Consider the following 15,399-nt stretch of genomic DNA (forward strand, 5'->3'; position numbering starts at 1 on the left):
AAATACTTGCTACATTTGCATTCTGAAAAATGGATAATCATTTTAAAAATTTTTATTACTGATAAGAGACTCAGGTTACAAGCCTGGATCCTGAGAGCAGAGATTGCTCTCGAAACGTTTGCAGAAAATATGGTTTATTCTTTATTCAGTCACCTGACACGGCTTGTAACCCGAGAGTCTTTCATCAACTCCAGTCGCCGCGAAAGCTTCACTTTATACAAGTTTATTGCTGTTGTGTGTAGGAAAGGGATTTAAAGTATTTCAAATCTGGGGGGCAATACATACTCGGAGAGCACTGTATGATCCGTGCTTTCGATGACCCTGAGGACAATTGTATTTAAATACAAGGATTAATAAATCTGCTTGGCCAACAATATACGCAAAACCATGATGTACCGTCGGTATTTTCATGACAAGATTATGTCATTTTGAAACCATTTTTGCTTTAGTACGATACCTAGCGGCAATAAATACATTTAATGCGGAAGAGTATACCAATAAAGTTAATGCTAAAAATAGTGCACGATATTATAACAGATACACGAATTATATACGTACTTACACGTGGAGTTTACTCGTTTAGAGATTCTAAATACATATGTTAATAACTTTATAATAAATTTCATTAAATATTGCTATTTTTAAAAGATATACTCATTCTGGATTATGGTTAGTATTTCAATGGCGATCGAACTACTTTCGTATGCGTCAGTGCGTCTGTTGTTTGTGCCAAGCCCATTGCAGGAGAAATTGTGTTCGTTGTTTTGTGTTGTAGGTACTTTCATGGATATTCTGACAGTTTTGTAAGGTAATAATGATGTACTTTTTTAATCTATTACAAGTTTAAGAAATTTCGCTGCCGTTCATTTAAGACACTTGATCACTGAAATGAAAACATGATACACTTGCTGTGACACATTTATTATGAGATAACTAACCTATTACAAAATTCATATGAACTACACTTGTTATGTTTAAGTAATTAAATCAGAATTGTTTAGAGCGTCGTATATGGGACCTGAAGAGGATTTTTTTTCCATATATTGTGAAGGAGAGTAACATACGTTAACATATTCATGAAAAGTGGGTTGAAGTTTTGAAATTGCCATCACGATTTACCTTCCGTTACTTTTTTTAGTAGTTTGCAATGATTTGTAACGAAGGCAGCGATAGTATTACAGACCTAAGAATTCAAACAGGTGATTTGGTAATGAAGTGATTAATTTTCTACTACAAGTGTCAATTTTACCGGGATGCTCCCATCGGTTTCTTTGTCCTGTGCTTTTTGCGAGACTGTTATTGGTATTCCAAACTAAGCGTATGATGGGTGTGATAAGTATGTGGAAAGTTTTGCAACTACCTGTTCGAGTACATTAATAGGTATGGACTGGAAAACAACAACTCAAAAAAACTGTTCTTGAGACTTGCAGGGTTGAAGAATTTATATTTACAAGGTTGTGTTTGAATTCAGATATTCACCTGATGTGTTTCGTATGCCATCCTATAATAATGTCATTATTTTAGATATCATCAGGGGTAAAGCACATAATCAGAATTCTTTGGTGGTAGTTGTCTGTAACATGGGTTTTTGTTTTGCTGTTTCTGTTACCCAGAAAGTGGATGCAGTATCATGTGTTGTTTATTATATAATTTTAAACTTTTTATTTTGAAATAAGAATGTGTGTACTATAATTTACATGTACTTTTTCGGTTATTAATACTTCCTTTTTTGGAAAGCCCCAAATTTTTAAGCAATTACATCTGAAGTAATCAGCCATGTCAGGGTAGATGTCAGACCTTCCCTGATGATGGATACAGATGCAGTCACACAACTGATTGCCTGAGAAGTCTTACTTGCATTGGATTGCATTGAAAGCTTCAAATTGTGTCTACTCCCACTGTCAGATGCATCACAACATGATCCTAATTAAGTGCATTAATTAATTATTTATTTTTAAAAAGTAAAGCTGTCCCACTATATGCCATGTAGGTGCTTGGAGGGAGAGGTGGTATAGTTCCTACTCTTTCTTGCCCTTGGCACTAGATGGGGGTGAGTGGTCGACATCATGCCCCAGCTGCTCTTTACCCCCAGGAAAGGATCCCGGTACCTATTGAATAGGAGGCTGGGTGGACTCCAGAACCAGTCTGGATGCAGAGGCCAGAGGAAAAATCCTCTGTCCCTATCAGAGATCGAACCCCAGTCGTCCAGTCCATAGCCAGTCATTATACAGACTGAGCTACGCTGGCTCAATTGCTGCTTTTTGTGACTGAAATAGCTGTGCTCAAATAGCCTTAATGTTCCTTCATACTGTGTAGTAGCATGTAACCATAACACAACTTACCTACCAATTTTATGACTTAGTAACATTTGTTTAGAATTTATTGTGCCATACACATTTTAGCCCTCAGATCTTCTTAAATAGTAAAGCAAAATTTGTACCAGAGAAGTGTTGGGCATTTAATGTTAGGGTTTACTTGTATATGCTTATGCAGATGTGAAATTCATACTTCTGAATTATCTGTTGATATTACATATCATGACTTTTTGAAGTACTCCTGTTTGGTTTTGTAATCAGATGAATGAGTTATATCATTCTGTAAATTGTAATTGGAAAAGTAATGTTATTACATTTTAGAGTTCTGTTTGTTGAAAGTACTAACTAACTAACTAACTAGATGGCTTACCAAACCTGAAGGTTCATCACCGAATTAACCAAAGCCCTCCACTGGACCCTGTCCTGGGCCAACAAAATCCAGTCTCCTTCAACTCCTATCTCCCATAGATCCCGCCTGACATTATCCTCCCATCTACGTCTAGGTCTTCCCAGCGGTCTCTTCCCCTCAGGCTTCCCAACCAGTACCCGGTGCACACCTCTTGTCCCAACCATGCGCGCTACATGCCCTGCCCATCTCATTCTTCTCGACTTAATCACCCTGACAATATTTGGGGTGGAGTTCAGAGTTTTAAGGTCATCATTATGCCTGAAGTATAAATTGTCTAAGATTTAATTATAATTAAGTCTTGAACTGCTTCAGTTTATGAAGTAAAAATTGTGAATGTGGATAGGATGTCTAATTTTCTTATATTCGTTGTTGTTTCCATTGTCATTAAGACAATGTTATGAAGTAGGAGAGGGAGGGTACTATTTTTTCCCACAGATATGAACTATTAGTGCAGTTTGGAAAGAAAAATTAGACTTGTAGATAAGGATGTTCACTTCACATTATAAAGATGTTGGTTATGTACCATATTTTGCTAAAACGTGTTGCTAAGGAAAGATCAAACTTGTTGAAACATTTTTGACACATCAGATTTATGATCAGTTTTTTTTTCTTCTTCATGCAATTAAAGTCGTGTATTTAGGAAGACAGATGGTTCTTAGAGGGGTTGCCAGTTGTCTTGAAAAGTAGGTTACCATATCACACTGAAGTCTTGGTAGTCATTTTAAGTAGCTAGTAAGTAATCATCAATTGAAAGAGCAGAGGTCTTCATACTGTGATTGTGATATGAAAAAAGGATGCTGGAAAGGAAGGCTAACATTGAAATATGACATCATTTGCTTACTTCACATAATTTGTCTTAAATTTATAGTGGCTGGCTAGAATGTTTTTGGAGTGGAGTAGAAAGATAGGCACGCTTTATTTGAGCACATGTGAATTGATGCAGGCTCCATTTAACAACTGGTTTTGTTAGGTCAAGGGAAGTGACAGTAAAAAGTGTTCTGCAACCTGAAAGTCTGATTTTATCAGAATGCTGGGTTAAGCAGAATGTTCTGTCAGATGGTTGCATCTGTGCTCAGGTTATCAGTTCTTGTTGCAGGCTAGTTTAAACAAATCTAGCAACACTTTATTTTAAGAAATGTAAGAAATTGGAACTTTGGTACATCGGGTTTACCAGTCCCAATTTTGATAATGTACAAAATGTTTTATAAGAATGTATTTATCAAAATGGCTCTTCATATACTCATTACAGATATTGAATTACTAGTTTGTTATATAAAATATTAAAGTTGCCTGATTATATTTTGAGCGAATTGTAGGAATCTGTGCTGGTGTTTTAAAGCTAGTAACATGCCCGAGGGTAGTTAGATAACAGAAGTGGTTAATGTTGCCAGTAGCAGATGGATTTCGGTTCGTAGTTAAGTTTATCCAATTTCAGTCGTTGCCACAGGTGTTAAATTGAAATATTATGTTCTGTATTTTTTGCCATTAACGATGTATATTGACAAAAGTTGCATTTCTGATTTGTGTTTTGGATATCCAAAGAATTAATTTGCTTTGTTGTGGACTTGACATTGTAAATATATTTAGAACTGAATTGTATGTATAACATTTCCATACACACACACACAGTTACTGTCTGTAAAGCTGTGTAACCAGAGTTCTGTGAACCAATAGTAGGATTATTGTAACGTCATTGAATTTCGTTGTTAATATTTGGGAAACAGACATAGAAGATTCAGCTACAGCAAAGATGTCTTAGATGACAGTGGGTCTTTGGTGTCAGAAATTATTGTGTTATATAAGGAATTCCCTTTAAAACTTTCTATTGCAGTACAATGATGTTCTCTTTCCCATCCTTAGCAAGGTCACACATAGTTGGGTCACAGGCAGGGAAAATAATCCTATTTCTTTACCTAATCATTCACAGACAAATTGTGTAGTTAGTACTTCATGATTTTTCCAAATTCACTCAACTCAAATTAATGGGGTTTTTTAAATTTTCAGTTTATTTGTAAACATGATTTTAATTTTCCATCAAATTTCATGTCAGTAGTAGAGTGTAGAGCTTTCCAAATTGTATTACAATACAAAAGGAATGGCATCCTTTAAGAACAGCGTTTGTAAGTAATTTGTTTCATGAAACTATGTGCATTATTTTTCGATGACCGTCGAAGTTGTTCAAGCAAATTAATGGTCACATAATGCTGCTATGTTAGTGAAATCAAGAAATAACTTTAGGTTGAGCATGCCCCTCGAGTGGGAGGATTGGAGGAAAAATAAAGATTTCTGGTGGGGAAACCGCTAGGAAGATAGAAGACGTGGGAGGAAACCATTAGGATGGATCCTCTTGAAATACGAGTGGGTTGTGATACCGATGGAACTGAAATTGTAGTCGCAGGAGATATTTTGTGTGTGACGAAGTCACTTAAGTTCACACTTCACGTGCGTTTAATCGGTAATTTTCCAACACGTGAAGATATTTGGATTCCCAAGTATCGAAACTCTTGCCCGCCCTTGTCTTCAACTTGCGGAAGCCAGCAGTTTATTCTTCCATACGCACACGAGTGCCCCAACTGGCGTGAAGCCAATCACAGTGAATCCATCAGATTTTTATTCATTTAATTGCTCTCCGCTTTATTATAAACATCCGGTTTTATTATTGACAACTGTTACAGGTATAGAGTCTGACAGTCGGGGAAAAGACACCCAGCCAGAGATGTGTTCCATAAAATGAGACTCGTGCTGCTTTTACTTTAATTTGTGATTATTTACGCAAAACTCTGCAGATAGTATCAGCTGAAAAGGTACAGTGTGGAAAGTGGTACGATTTTCCTGTCTTTCTCCACGCCTTTGTTGTCCACCAGAACCAATTCAAAGCAGTGTAGGATCAGTCGTGGGTTCTTGACATGGAAAGTAGCTATAATCCCTTGAAAGACGACTGCACGAGATGATTTTCGAATATTTATTAGAGGCCCACTATTTTCGTTTAATTACAGTTTTGGTGCCAAGTTGGATAATATGTAGAGGCAGTTCCGAAGATATTCTGAGATCAAAAGATCAGATCCTGTTCTGTGGCTTGTTGACTTCTGTAACTTATGCATATATACTGTCTGTGAGCAGATGCGAAGCTGTTATTTTCAAGTAAACTAAGTAAATGAAAATGTACTGTGGGGAATAAGGATTTATTATATCACGATACCAATTCGGCACACCTGTGTCACAGCGAGCCACCAACGGCCGCTTCACGGCTGAACACCCCGAATTCACATTAAATTTTTGTTGATGAATGTCGAATTTAATATGATTGTGGTTCACGAATTAAGAAGACTGAAAAAAAGTAAACCTGGCAATTTCCTGGGTCGACGGAGAAACCCCCTTGGGTCGCCAGTCTTCCGGCTGAGATCCAAATCACGGACCTCCCGAATAGGATATAGGAGTACCAACTACTCCACATCGACGTTCAGTAAACTTTTTTGTTTTGTTTTGGTTGATTTGTTTCCACATTCATTGTGTATAATTGGTGCTTGTTTATTTGAACGTTTTTCTATCCGGAGTAGGGTATTTAAACTCCCGTGCTGCAGGGATTTCAATTCGAGAACCGACACAGACCAGCTGAACCGCTCAGAAGCCGTGATACATAGCCGGTTATACTCGTATTATATTATTCGTATAGATGAAACGTTGATGCGAGGCGAATACATTTACCTTCGCCGATGCATTTAAATGGAGTTCCAGAAGTCTTGCGTATTCGCTGCAGTGTTTGATCTATATGAGAAACCAGTGTGATCGTCCAGCCACACTGCAAGCTCTGTAATATTCTGACTGTGAGTTCAGTTTCGAAAGAACGTTAAGTACATACTCGATAACTCTTTGCTAGTAGAACTGTGGTGTTGAACGCCGCCAATACAGAAGCCTTCCATTGGACACAGTCCTGGGCTAGTTCCAACCAGCTACCATCCTCACAACTTACGTATTGCGTTGTTGCCCTTTCATATAAAGTGGTCGCTGCTTCACCAAAGCCGACCCGACAGGTGGGTCACAGAGCATTGACCTCACGCGAACCAGCTAGCATTCTGCGACACTCGTCCCAAGCTATTGGATTAATTGCTTGTCAGTGGTGAACTTTTTTCTCGTCTGTAGTGGTGATCGCGGAGTTCCAACAGCACCACCAAATTCGGGTTTAAAATGCGTCATTTGTGCAGTATTTGGCCGGTAGCTTGAATAACACACCATTCCGGTATGTTTCATCGCATATGGGCGTGCCCATACATTTTAGTCGTAATTTGTTAATTACTATTTGTAAGTAAATATGCAAGTGATTCTTCGTATGGGAAATTGTATTTGAATCTTTGAGATTCCAGAGTTTGAAGATGGACTGTCCTCTGGGATGTTGCGCCGTAGTCGTTTAGTCTCGTAGAAGTTGAACGAAGTTACATGATCAGGGTTTTCTGATGATGGTGCAGTAAGCACCTTTTGATAAGTCGGTAAGCTTCTATCAGACTACAGGGCGCTACAACCAAGAAGCCGACAGTCTTCATTACATATCTTTCACAGGATAAGGTGCAGAAAGACTTTGAATAGAATTTTCACAGGACTGTACAGCAGAGTAATTGCATGTGAATATCTGATATGAGAAAAACAAAGTAGAAACTTGTCACAGTTTTGTGACCACAGAAAAATTGAGGTTTTTATATAAAGAATACATGTTCCGCTGTTGTGTCTTTAAATAATAATCTGAAAGACGGAACGCGTAGAAAATATGTGTCGAAAGTAATCTGTTCTGTCCATTTAATAATGTTCCGGATTGTATACGGGGGAGATTGTGCAAGCATTTTGATCTTAAATCAGGATGAAGCAAAACTGATTGAACGGCGCAAATTATTGTTGAAATTAAGAATTGCAACTAAGTTTTTTTATGTGGGCAAACAACTTGGCGTATGGGTGACGTCTCAATTCTGAGAAATTATAGCGATTCTACTACTTTCACTTCAAGAAGTGAATCGCTTGAATAACAAATGTACTGTTTTGAATACTACGAAGTCTCAAAACAGAACGCTCATGTAAATTACAGTATGGGCTCGACTACACGATTTGAACTTTTCCAAAACTGGAACCTGAGAGAAATGTTTTCAGTGTGGCGTGTCTGGGACCGTTACGAGCCGCTAACGCGCCATGTAGTTTGCCCATGTCTAGACTTGTACTGTCAGTTTTCTTCTTTCAATAGTTGACAGCCGCGTGGGAACTTTTGAGTTTATGATGTGTGTTTTGCTGCAGGATCTCTTATGTTCATGACAGGGCGAATGAGAGAGATTGATTTCTGGGTTTAGAGACTTTACTGACGTCTGAAAGTCTGGACCTCTGACATTCCACGCCAAAATAGCCGGACAGCACGCTATTCCGGTTGTGGCGTCACGTTATGGCGCGTACCCTGCGCGTTTGGTGTGTGATCTGTATCACGACGTTTGTTGGGGGCAGACTGGTCGCCACTTCATCCGTTGTTCCCGGAAGGTAACCCATAACATTGATTCATGTCGTCATAAACAGTCGGGCTTCGGTAAGTGGGCGTTTTTGTCATTCTGACTGGTCACATGACGGTGAAATGTCAAGTCTTTTGAGTTCAGCTGCTTAGTAACAGTTACAATATTAATACAATTAAAGTATATACATACCACTAAAACAATGCTTTCTGCACTTAGGCTCTCGATGGAAGCGAATGGTAAGCCTGGTCGCAATTTTGGGCGTTGTGACAGAAAAAATCAAATCCCGGTATAAGAGACTTTATCTTCTTTAACAGTAAACTGGATATCCTTTTAGCTCAGAAAGCGATCATAGACGAGTATAGTTTCGTTTTTCTTTTGTCAGGAGAGAGGAGGGGCTTAGCGTCGGACTTAAGTTCGAAGACCTGAAGAGGAGCGTTTAATTAAGTTGAGCTGATGTTGGCTATGAAAACACAATGAGGACGGTATTGTTTCGCCGTAGTTGGAACAGATGTCAAATAAAACAACTCAGTTGCAAGTTAAGGTCTGCTTTTGAAACGTAATGAACAAATATCACCTGCAGAATGCACGGCTTCACTCTCTTCACAGTTTTTGAAGCAAAGTTGTGCTATTTGTATTTATCCACACAAAGTCCTATTATGTATTTTGCCAGTCATTCAATATAGTGGTCAATCTAGAACATACCCAGATGGGCGTTTCAGGTTCGAGTACGTATAACACTTGAGCACAGTCCTTCAGAAGGTTTTTTTTTTTTTTTTGCTAGCGTAGTAAAAAAATGTCAACCATTCATAGACCGGGATATTCATTGCCGTGTTCTACTGTGTGCGGAGACAAATAATCTTGTCCTCATCGTCACACCCTATTTCGTTTAGATCCGTTTCAATGTAATCCTCCGATATACGGACTGGCATTCTGACTTTTATTTTACCTTTGTGGTTTCTGGCTAAAATTGTGTATTTCTCGCAAACGTGCTGAATGCCCCCATCTTATCCTACATTTTCTCCAGCCACCTGTTACTTCCTGCCTTACATGCGTTATTATTTTAAATGTATTGAACACCAGACCTAAAAGTCGTTTTATAATCGCTTGGACTGTAAGTCATCTGATCGTGTTTTAAGAAGACATTGGTGGTGGCACATGTATGTCCTATATTTTCCTCCTGTGAATTGTTATGCCAAATTACCCCCGGTAGGAAGTACGCGATGAAGCATAAATTTGAGTCTGGGTTCGTTATCATATGCACTGAACAAGTTTGATATATTTTCTGTTTTGTTGTGTAAGTTGATTTGTGTATTCGGCATTGGTTGCCGATCCGAATGACGATGTTTTGTGAGAAGTCTGTAGAGTGCGTGCTCCTTTGTACCGTAACCCCGTCTGTTAACGGCGCGCATGGGCTAAAGTTGTTCCGAGTTGAAATTGCGAAACCAGTTCCTGAAATTTAAACGTCGCGGAGTGTCTGACCGACTTTGTGTGTATGAATTAATTTGTATCTGTTGATATGAAAACAGTGCCCGAAGATGCTGTTGCTATTTAGTGAGAAATGTTCTTTGTGCTAAAAGGAAATTACTTTTTTGGGTACGTATATTAATTACCTCTCATGCAGTTTTGTCATTATTTCTTCGGAAGGAAGGTTCTTAATTTTGGCAGGCAGTTAAATTCAACTTGTGTGTATGTAAAGTTCCATTTAGGTGGAGGTGATTATTATCGCATAGGCCGTCCTACGTTAAAAATAAAGTACTTTAGTTTAGAATCTAAAATCGTATAAGTATACCTACGCACTTAATATAATACCATTTTCTAGTTAATTATTTTTCACCGTTTAAAGTGTTCTGAAATCCATTTCGAAGCGATTCCATATTTTGCACAATGTTAGAAAAAGCATTAGAATTGTGTAGAATGACACGTGAAAGAAGGAACTGTAACTAAGGGATTCTAATGTCGTTTCGTACGGAACGTGCTTTGTTTCATGCGTCAAAGGATATCATTAAACACTTGGTAGATTAATTTGGTCACTTGGAATCATGTAGGTCTGTGTAATCTGACGTAAGTATAAGCATGTTGCGATATGTCGTAATTTTAGATTTGAAAACCTTTGCTATCCGCTGCTCTTGAAACTTGGTCCATTGCCCACTGCGGGCTAAATAATTTTTGGTTATGACTCATGATGTGAGAGTACGTTGTACTGGAGCGAATGCGCGTCAGAAGGACCTGCTGGACAAATGCTGCCAACTCTCCAACTATGAACAGTTTTGAGCCACAAGTTCATGATTTGATCAGCTGGACACGAAGCCGCTTCGTATGTTGTGTGTCTGGAACATTCTTTTCTGGTGACATCATGCAGTGAGTCCCCCCCCCCCCCCCCCCGGCCTTTTACAGTTCATGAAGGACTTTGGCCTCCTCACATACGGGAGGTTTATCTCCTTGGACGAGTGACAAGCCTGTCACAGGGCCCCTACCCGTACAGCACGGACGCCGGCAAAAATCTGCCTTGGCTGGGATTAGATCCCACGGCTCTGGTGTCCGAGATAGGATTTTTTTTGAACGTTACAAATATCATCTTCCACAGATTTCGGATATAAAAAGTAGACCCTGTTAGCTGAAAGGTAGCGTAAAGGCAGCTTCGTTTAACTTGTAAGATCAAATGAGGAGAATGTGGTGGAGTTTTCCCAGGATGCCGTGTATCTAAGAAGCACGTGTTGGTTGGAAGTGCTACGAAATATTTATATTCAGACCTAAGAAGGATGAAGGCATCTTAAGTTGTTACTTAACAAGAAAGTTCGCGGGTTACACGGTGTAGTGAAGTCTGGGGATTTACGATGACGAGCTGAGGGAAGGTGGATCATACAAGATATTCATAATAATTTTGGTTTGGAAATCGTGTGGGAGACGGTCACTTTGATGACCGAAAAGGAGACGGAAGGATATTAAGATTGATCGGAAGAAGGTAGGTTTTTGTGGATGCGAATCTGGCTCTGAATTGTCCCCATTGACGGGCTTTTGTATAGCGGCGTTGAACCTTCTGGTTCTGCTATCAAAGATTTTGCGGCCGGTTTTTTTTTTCTGTTATTCTTAATTGTATGCGATATCCATGTAACTTACGATTTAGAGGTGAAACTCCGAACACAGAACGCACGCATTTCGAAACCGTGCTTTTGCAGTAGAATCAAGTGTACGAGTAGAAAGTACATTCAGCCGCGATCCAGTTTTGGGTTCACTTGACCGGTTTTCTACGAATACTTAATGAGTTCTCGACACCATGTAGCACGCTGCAATACCACACAGCTGTACTAGAATTTCGAATTGCCAGTACGCCCACAGTCGTCACGGCATGAAGTATTCACTAAATGTACTCTTTTCTAAGACTGTAAGACATTTTTCTACAAAGTATACCTGAAGGCAAATAGTTTGTGGAGAAGCAAATGTTGCGTGCGTACCAGTGGCACATTATTCAAGGTATGTAGTTCGGTAATATGCGAGTATAGTATTGCCGATTTCCATACATTCTAAGACCACAGCCGGTGTTAAGTATACGAACCCTAATTCGGGGAAAGTGGGATAAATGCTGTAGCTGTTAGGTGTGACATTTCGGAATGTTGACGGGAGTCATTAAGACGGTTTCACGGGTTTAAAAGAAATGTAGGCCTCCTAAGTAAAAGCAAAACTGCCCCGCTGCACGCTGTGTGGGAGTTTATAGCTCCTACTCCGGCACCCATTGGACAGGAGGCTGGGTGGAACCCCAGAGCTAGAGAGAAAAGAATCCTATGCCTCTGTCGGGATCGAACCCCGGTCGTCCAGTCTGTAGTCTGCCACTGTATAGTGACTGAACTACGCCTATACGTCTACTGATGATGCTAATAGTCTGTAAATGTTTTTTTGTCTTCTACCGCGACAGTATTTTGTTACACTTTATGCCATCCAGTCCATTTCGCGGAAAATATTGTGGTTAAAATTCACAGACGTCCGGAAAAACGACATTGAATGCAAGTTGCCACTAGTACGGGTCTAATTTATTGTTTCGCGTGTAGGCATACATTTCCGTAGCTCCGTGTGTTAGATGTTTTATAACGTTGTTATGTTCAGCCGTCTTTTAGTCGGATGGATTTAGAAAATTACAGAAATGAAGTACCGTTAAAGTCGCATGAGACATCTTTGTCTTTTGTAAAGACTAGAATGTCGCACTGAAACATTCAGATCACAGAGCACGTCCTGCTTTATCGACTGTTAAAACATTACCGTCCTCATGACATAAATTTCGTTATTTCCTTGATGAATAGCCAATTGTTTGCCAAATTTAACTGTGCACGTATGTTTTTACGTGCATTTGTGAAGTAAGAATCAATACGGCGTGTATCAAAACTTCGCGTTCGTTCTTAAAACTTGTAATCAGAACGATGTTCCTCACGCCATTCAAAATGAGTAGACCCTGTGGCCTGTTTAAATTCAGAATAATTCTGAAATATGAATCCTAGACATTTGGTAGGATGTCGCAAGGCCTCTGACAACTCTGGATAGCGCAACACGAAAACGCGGACACACACATCTATGCCTCGAGTGGAATTATAACCCACGATCGTAGTGTTGGAGTAGTTAAGACCCACGCATTTACCCAATTAAACTTCACTCGATATTTCCGCTTGTACTGACAGTGTAACTGAAACAAATGACAGAAGTCATTCCTGGAAACATGTTGGCCATTCAGTACACTTTGCTTTATTATTTATTGTGATTTTGGGGGGAGTAAAAGTAAACTTTGTCCCACTATACGCCATGTAGGCGCTTGGGGGGAGTGGAGGTATAGCTCCTCTCTTCCTTGACCTCGGCACTAGATGGAGGTACCCATTATAGAGGAGGCTTGGTGGGCTCCAGAGCCGGTCTGGACGCAGAGGCTAGAGGAAAAATCCTCTGCCCCCATCGGGGATCGAACCGCGGTCGTCCAGCCCGTAGCTAGTCACTATACTGACTGAGCTATGAATTGGGGGGGAGTAGGGTCCGCAAATATTTCTTATTTAGGCATTTTCAGCTTTAGTTGTTCATTTAAGGTGATTGATTATACGCCACAGAGAGTAAAAACGACGACAAAAAATTGTGCAAAGTATCACTTTTTTGTTTGTAATCCTATTATTACGATAATTATAAAAGCGTGTGCTTGGTGAGGGATTTGAAAAATAAACGAAAACTACAGGTTCATTAGCTCTGTGCAAGAATAATTTTACCGGGTAACTCTCAAATTGTGATTCATATTTGCAGTGTAGTGCTAATGAAACAACTTTGAGTTTGACCGACTTCATAAACACCTGGTAATGATAGATAATTAACTTCACGCTTTGAGTTCATTGATCCGTCGTTATATTCAGGCTCGAGATGGCATCAGGTAAGTTTTACTATACGTTATAAACCAGAAGATGACGTGAAATTATGTTCTTGAGATAAGTTTTAACGATTTACATTATCAGCGACGTGCAAACTTTAATGATACAGCAGCCATTATAATCGTGGTACATGGGAATAATACGAAAAAGCATTTTTGTCGGATTTTACATTTGAGATTGGGCACGTACTTTGAGTTTTGGAACTTGGATTTAGCGTGGACGTTTTGCCGTTTTGAAGACATCAAAGTTGGCTTCTGCATATGCGATGACCCGTGGCCTATAAACTCATGGTCTGTGCAACATTCTCAAAATAACCTTCCGTCCGTCTCGTACCAGAGCGCGGTGATAAGTCTATGGCTTTCCAGGCCGTTTCAAATTGGTAGAGCAAATTTTGTGTTAAAGGCCTCTTTGATTAAGGTTAGTTCGTTCGTGTTCAGTTTTGGTTGTCAGTGTTTGGAATGTAAATCGGGATGTGGCAGCTGAGAACCTTGAGCGTTCGTAACTTGAATTACGTGGTGCTTGCTGTGTTTAATATTGCATTGAATTCCGACAGAATTGTAATTTTGTTGGCGCGTGTCTTCTCTGTTTGGCCATATTTAGTGGGTTTTGAATTGTAACGTATACATTTCATAAATATTTGAACAGTCACTATTTAAAACTGAATGCGTGAATATGTTTCGTTAAAAGCTATTTATATTTAAAATATTTAAAAAATTAAATACTCGCGCCTTTAATTACTGTCAAATACTGCTGTTGAATCGTGTTTACAAAAAAAACAGCCTGTTCATAAAATTGTTACTGTGTGTTTTCTTTAATGTGGTGCAATAATAAGCCTTCTTTGAAGATGAAGGACGTAAAAAGTATTGTTTTACAGATTTAAAACATAATAGACTAGAATGTGTACGTATATTGGAAAATACGCTGTAGATAGCTCAGCAGAGCCGAAACTTATCTGATCGTCCCGTGATCATTGTTAAATCTTTCGAATTTATTGCATTGTTGTAGACAGACATGCATGTAGTTCGTAACCTTAATCAAAATCGACGACGTAATAGGGGATCTTGATGTGTCTTTTATATAAAAAAACATGAACCAATGAAGTATCGTTGTTAGATTTTCACGGCATTGCATTTAAACTGTGGGATTGGAAGACGTTACCCTGGCTGTTACGAACACGGTAATATTCCTACGGAATCCATAAAATGCGCGGATTTCCCGCACTAGCTTCACGACTTTCGCCGTCACAAGAAGGAACTTGCTTCTTATGGTCACATGTTGGCCTACAACAGGAGATGTTTGTGGATTGGTTCATGAATGTGTCTTTTGTTCTATTCTGTGATTTTCGTATGAAAAACTGTAATTTGCCAATGGGTTAACCGTTAATTACTCCTTGTTTGTAGGTACTAGGGGGCCACTATGCCGGAAGAAACCAAGGTGTCCACTGTTGCGGACCCTGAAGGGGTGGAAAATGGTCCTGCTAGTTCTCCATCACCTTCCAAGAAGAAGACGCCAGTCAGCAAAGGAAAGTTGGTCCTTGCCAGAGTGACTCTGCTAGACGGTTCATTACTTGATGTTAATATAGAGGTAAAATGGTGTAATTCAATTTAAAATTGGTGCGTTGTGATCCATTCTTTCTAGGATAAGTTTGTCATTACGAGTTTTTAAGAAAGCGTGAAAGTGGCCCAATGTCTGTAAAGGTAAAGCGGTCGGAACTTGAAGCTGACAACTCATTTGTACAGAATGCTGAGGTTTCGTATTGTCCTTTACATTGAAAGTGCTTTTATGTGGAGAAGCATCTTTGTTTGTAT

The 15,399-nt window shown here is 39.3% G+C and overlaps 1 protein-coding gene across 3 annotated transcripts in view; it reads left to right on the forward strand.

Annotated features, from left to right (window-relative positions):
* Window positions 1–674: 674 nt before the first annotated feature.
* Window positions 675–15,399, forward strand: part of cora (erythrocyte membrane protein band 4.1 like coracle) — a 49,596-nt gene continuing 34,871 nt past the window's right edge. For all 3 annotated transcript variants that reach the window (XM_087342851.1, XM_087342852.1, XM_087342854.1), the window contains exons 1-2: window positions 675–808; window positions 14,992–15,175. In XM_087342851.1, the coding sequence (XP_087198977.1) occupies window positions 15,008–15,175 (168 nt within the window). In that variant the 5' untranslated portion in view covers window positions 675–808; window positions 14,992–15,007. The remainder of the gene's footprint in view (window positions 809–14,991; window positions 15,176–15,399) is intronic.

This window comes from Zootermopsis nevadensis, unplaced genomic scaffold, assembly GCF_977971745.1.
Source record: "Zootermopsis nevadensis isolate Lab colony 2312 unplaced genomic scaffold, Znev_1.0 Znev_ptg000004l, whole genome shotgun sequence".
In the NCBI taxonomy this organism is placed as follows: Eukaryota; Metazoa; Arthropoda; class Insecta; order Blattodea; family Termopsidae; genus Zootermopsis; species Zootermopsis nevadensis.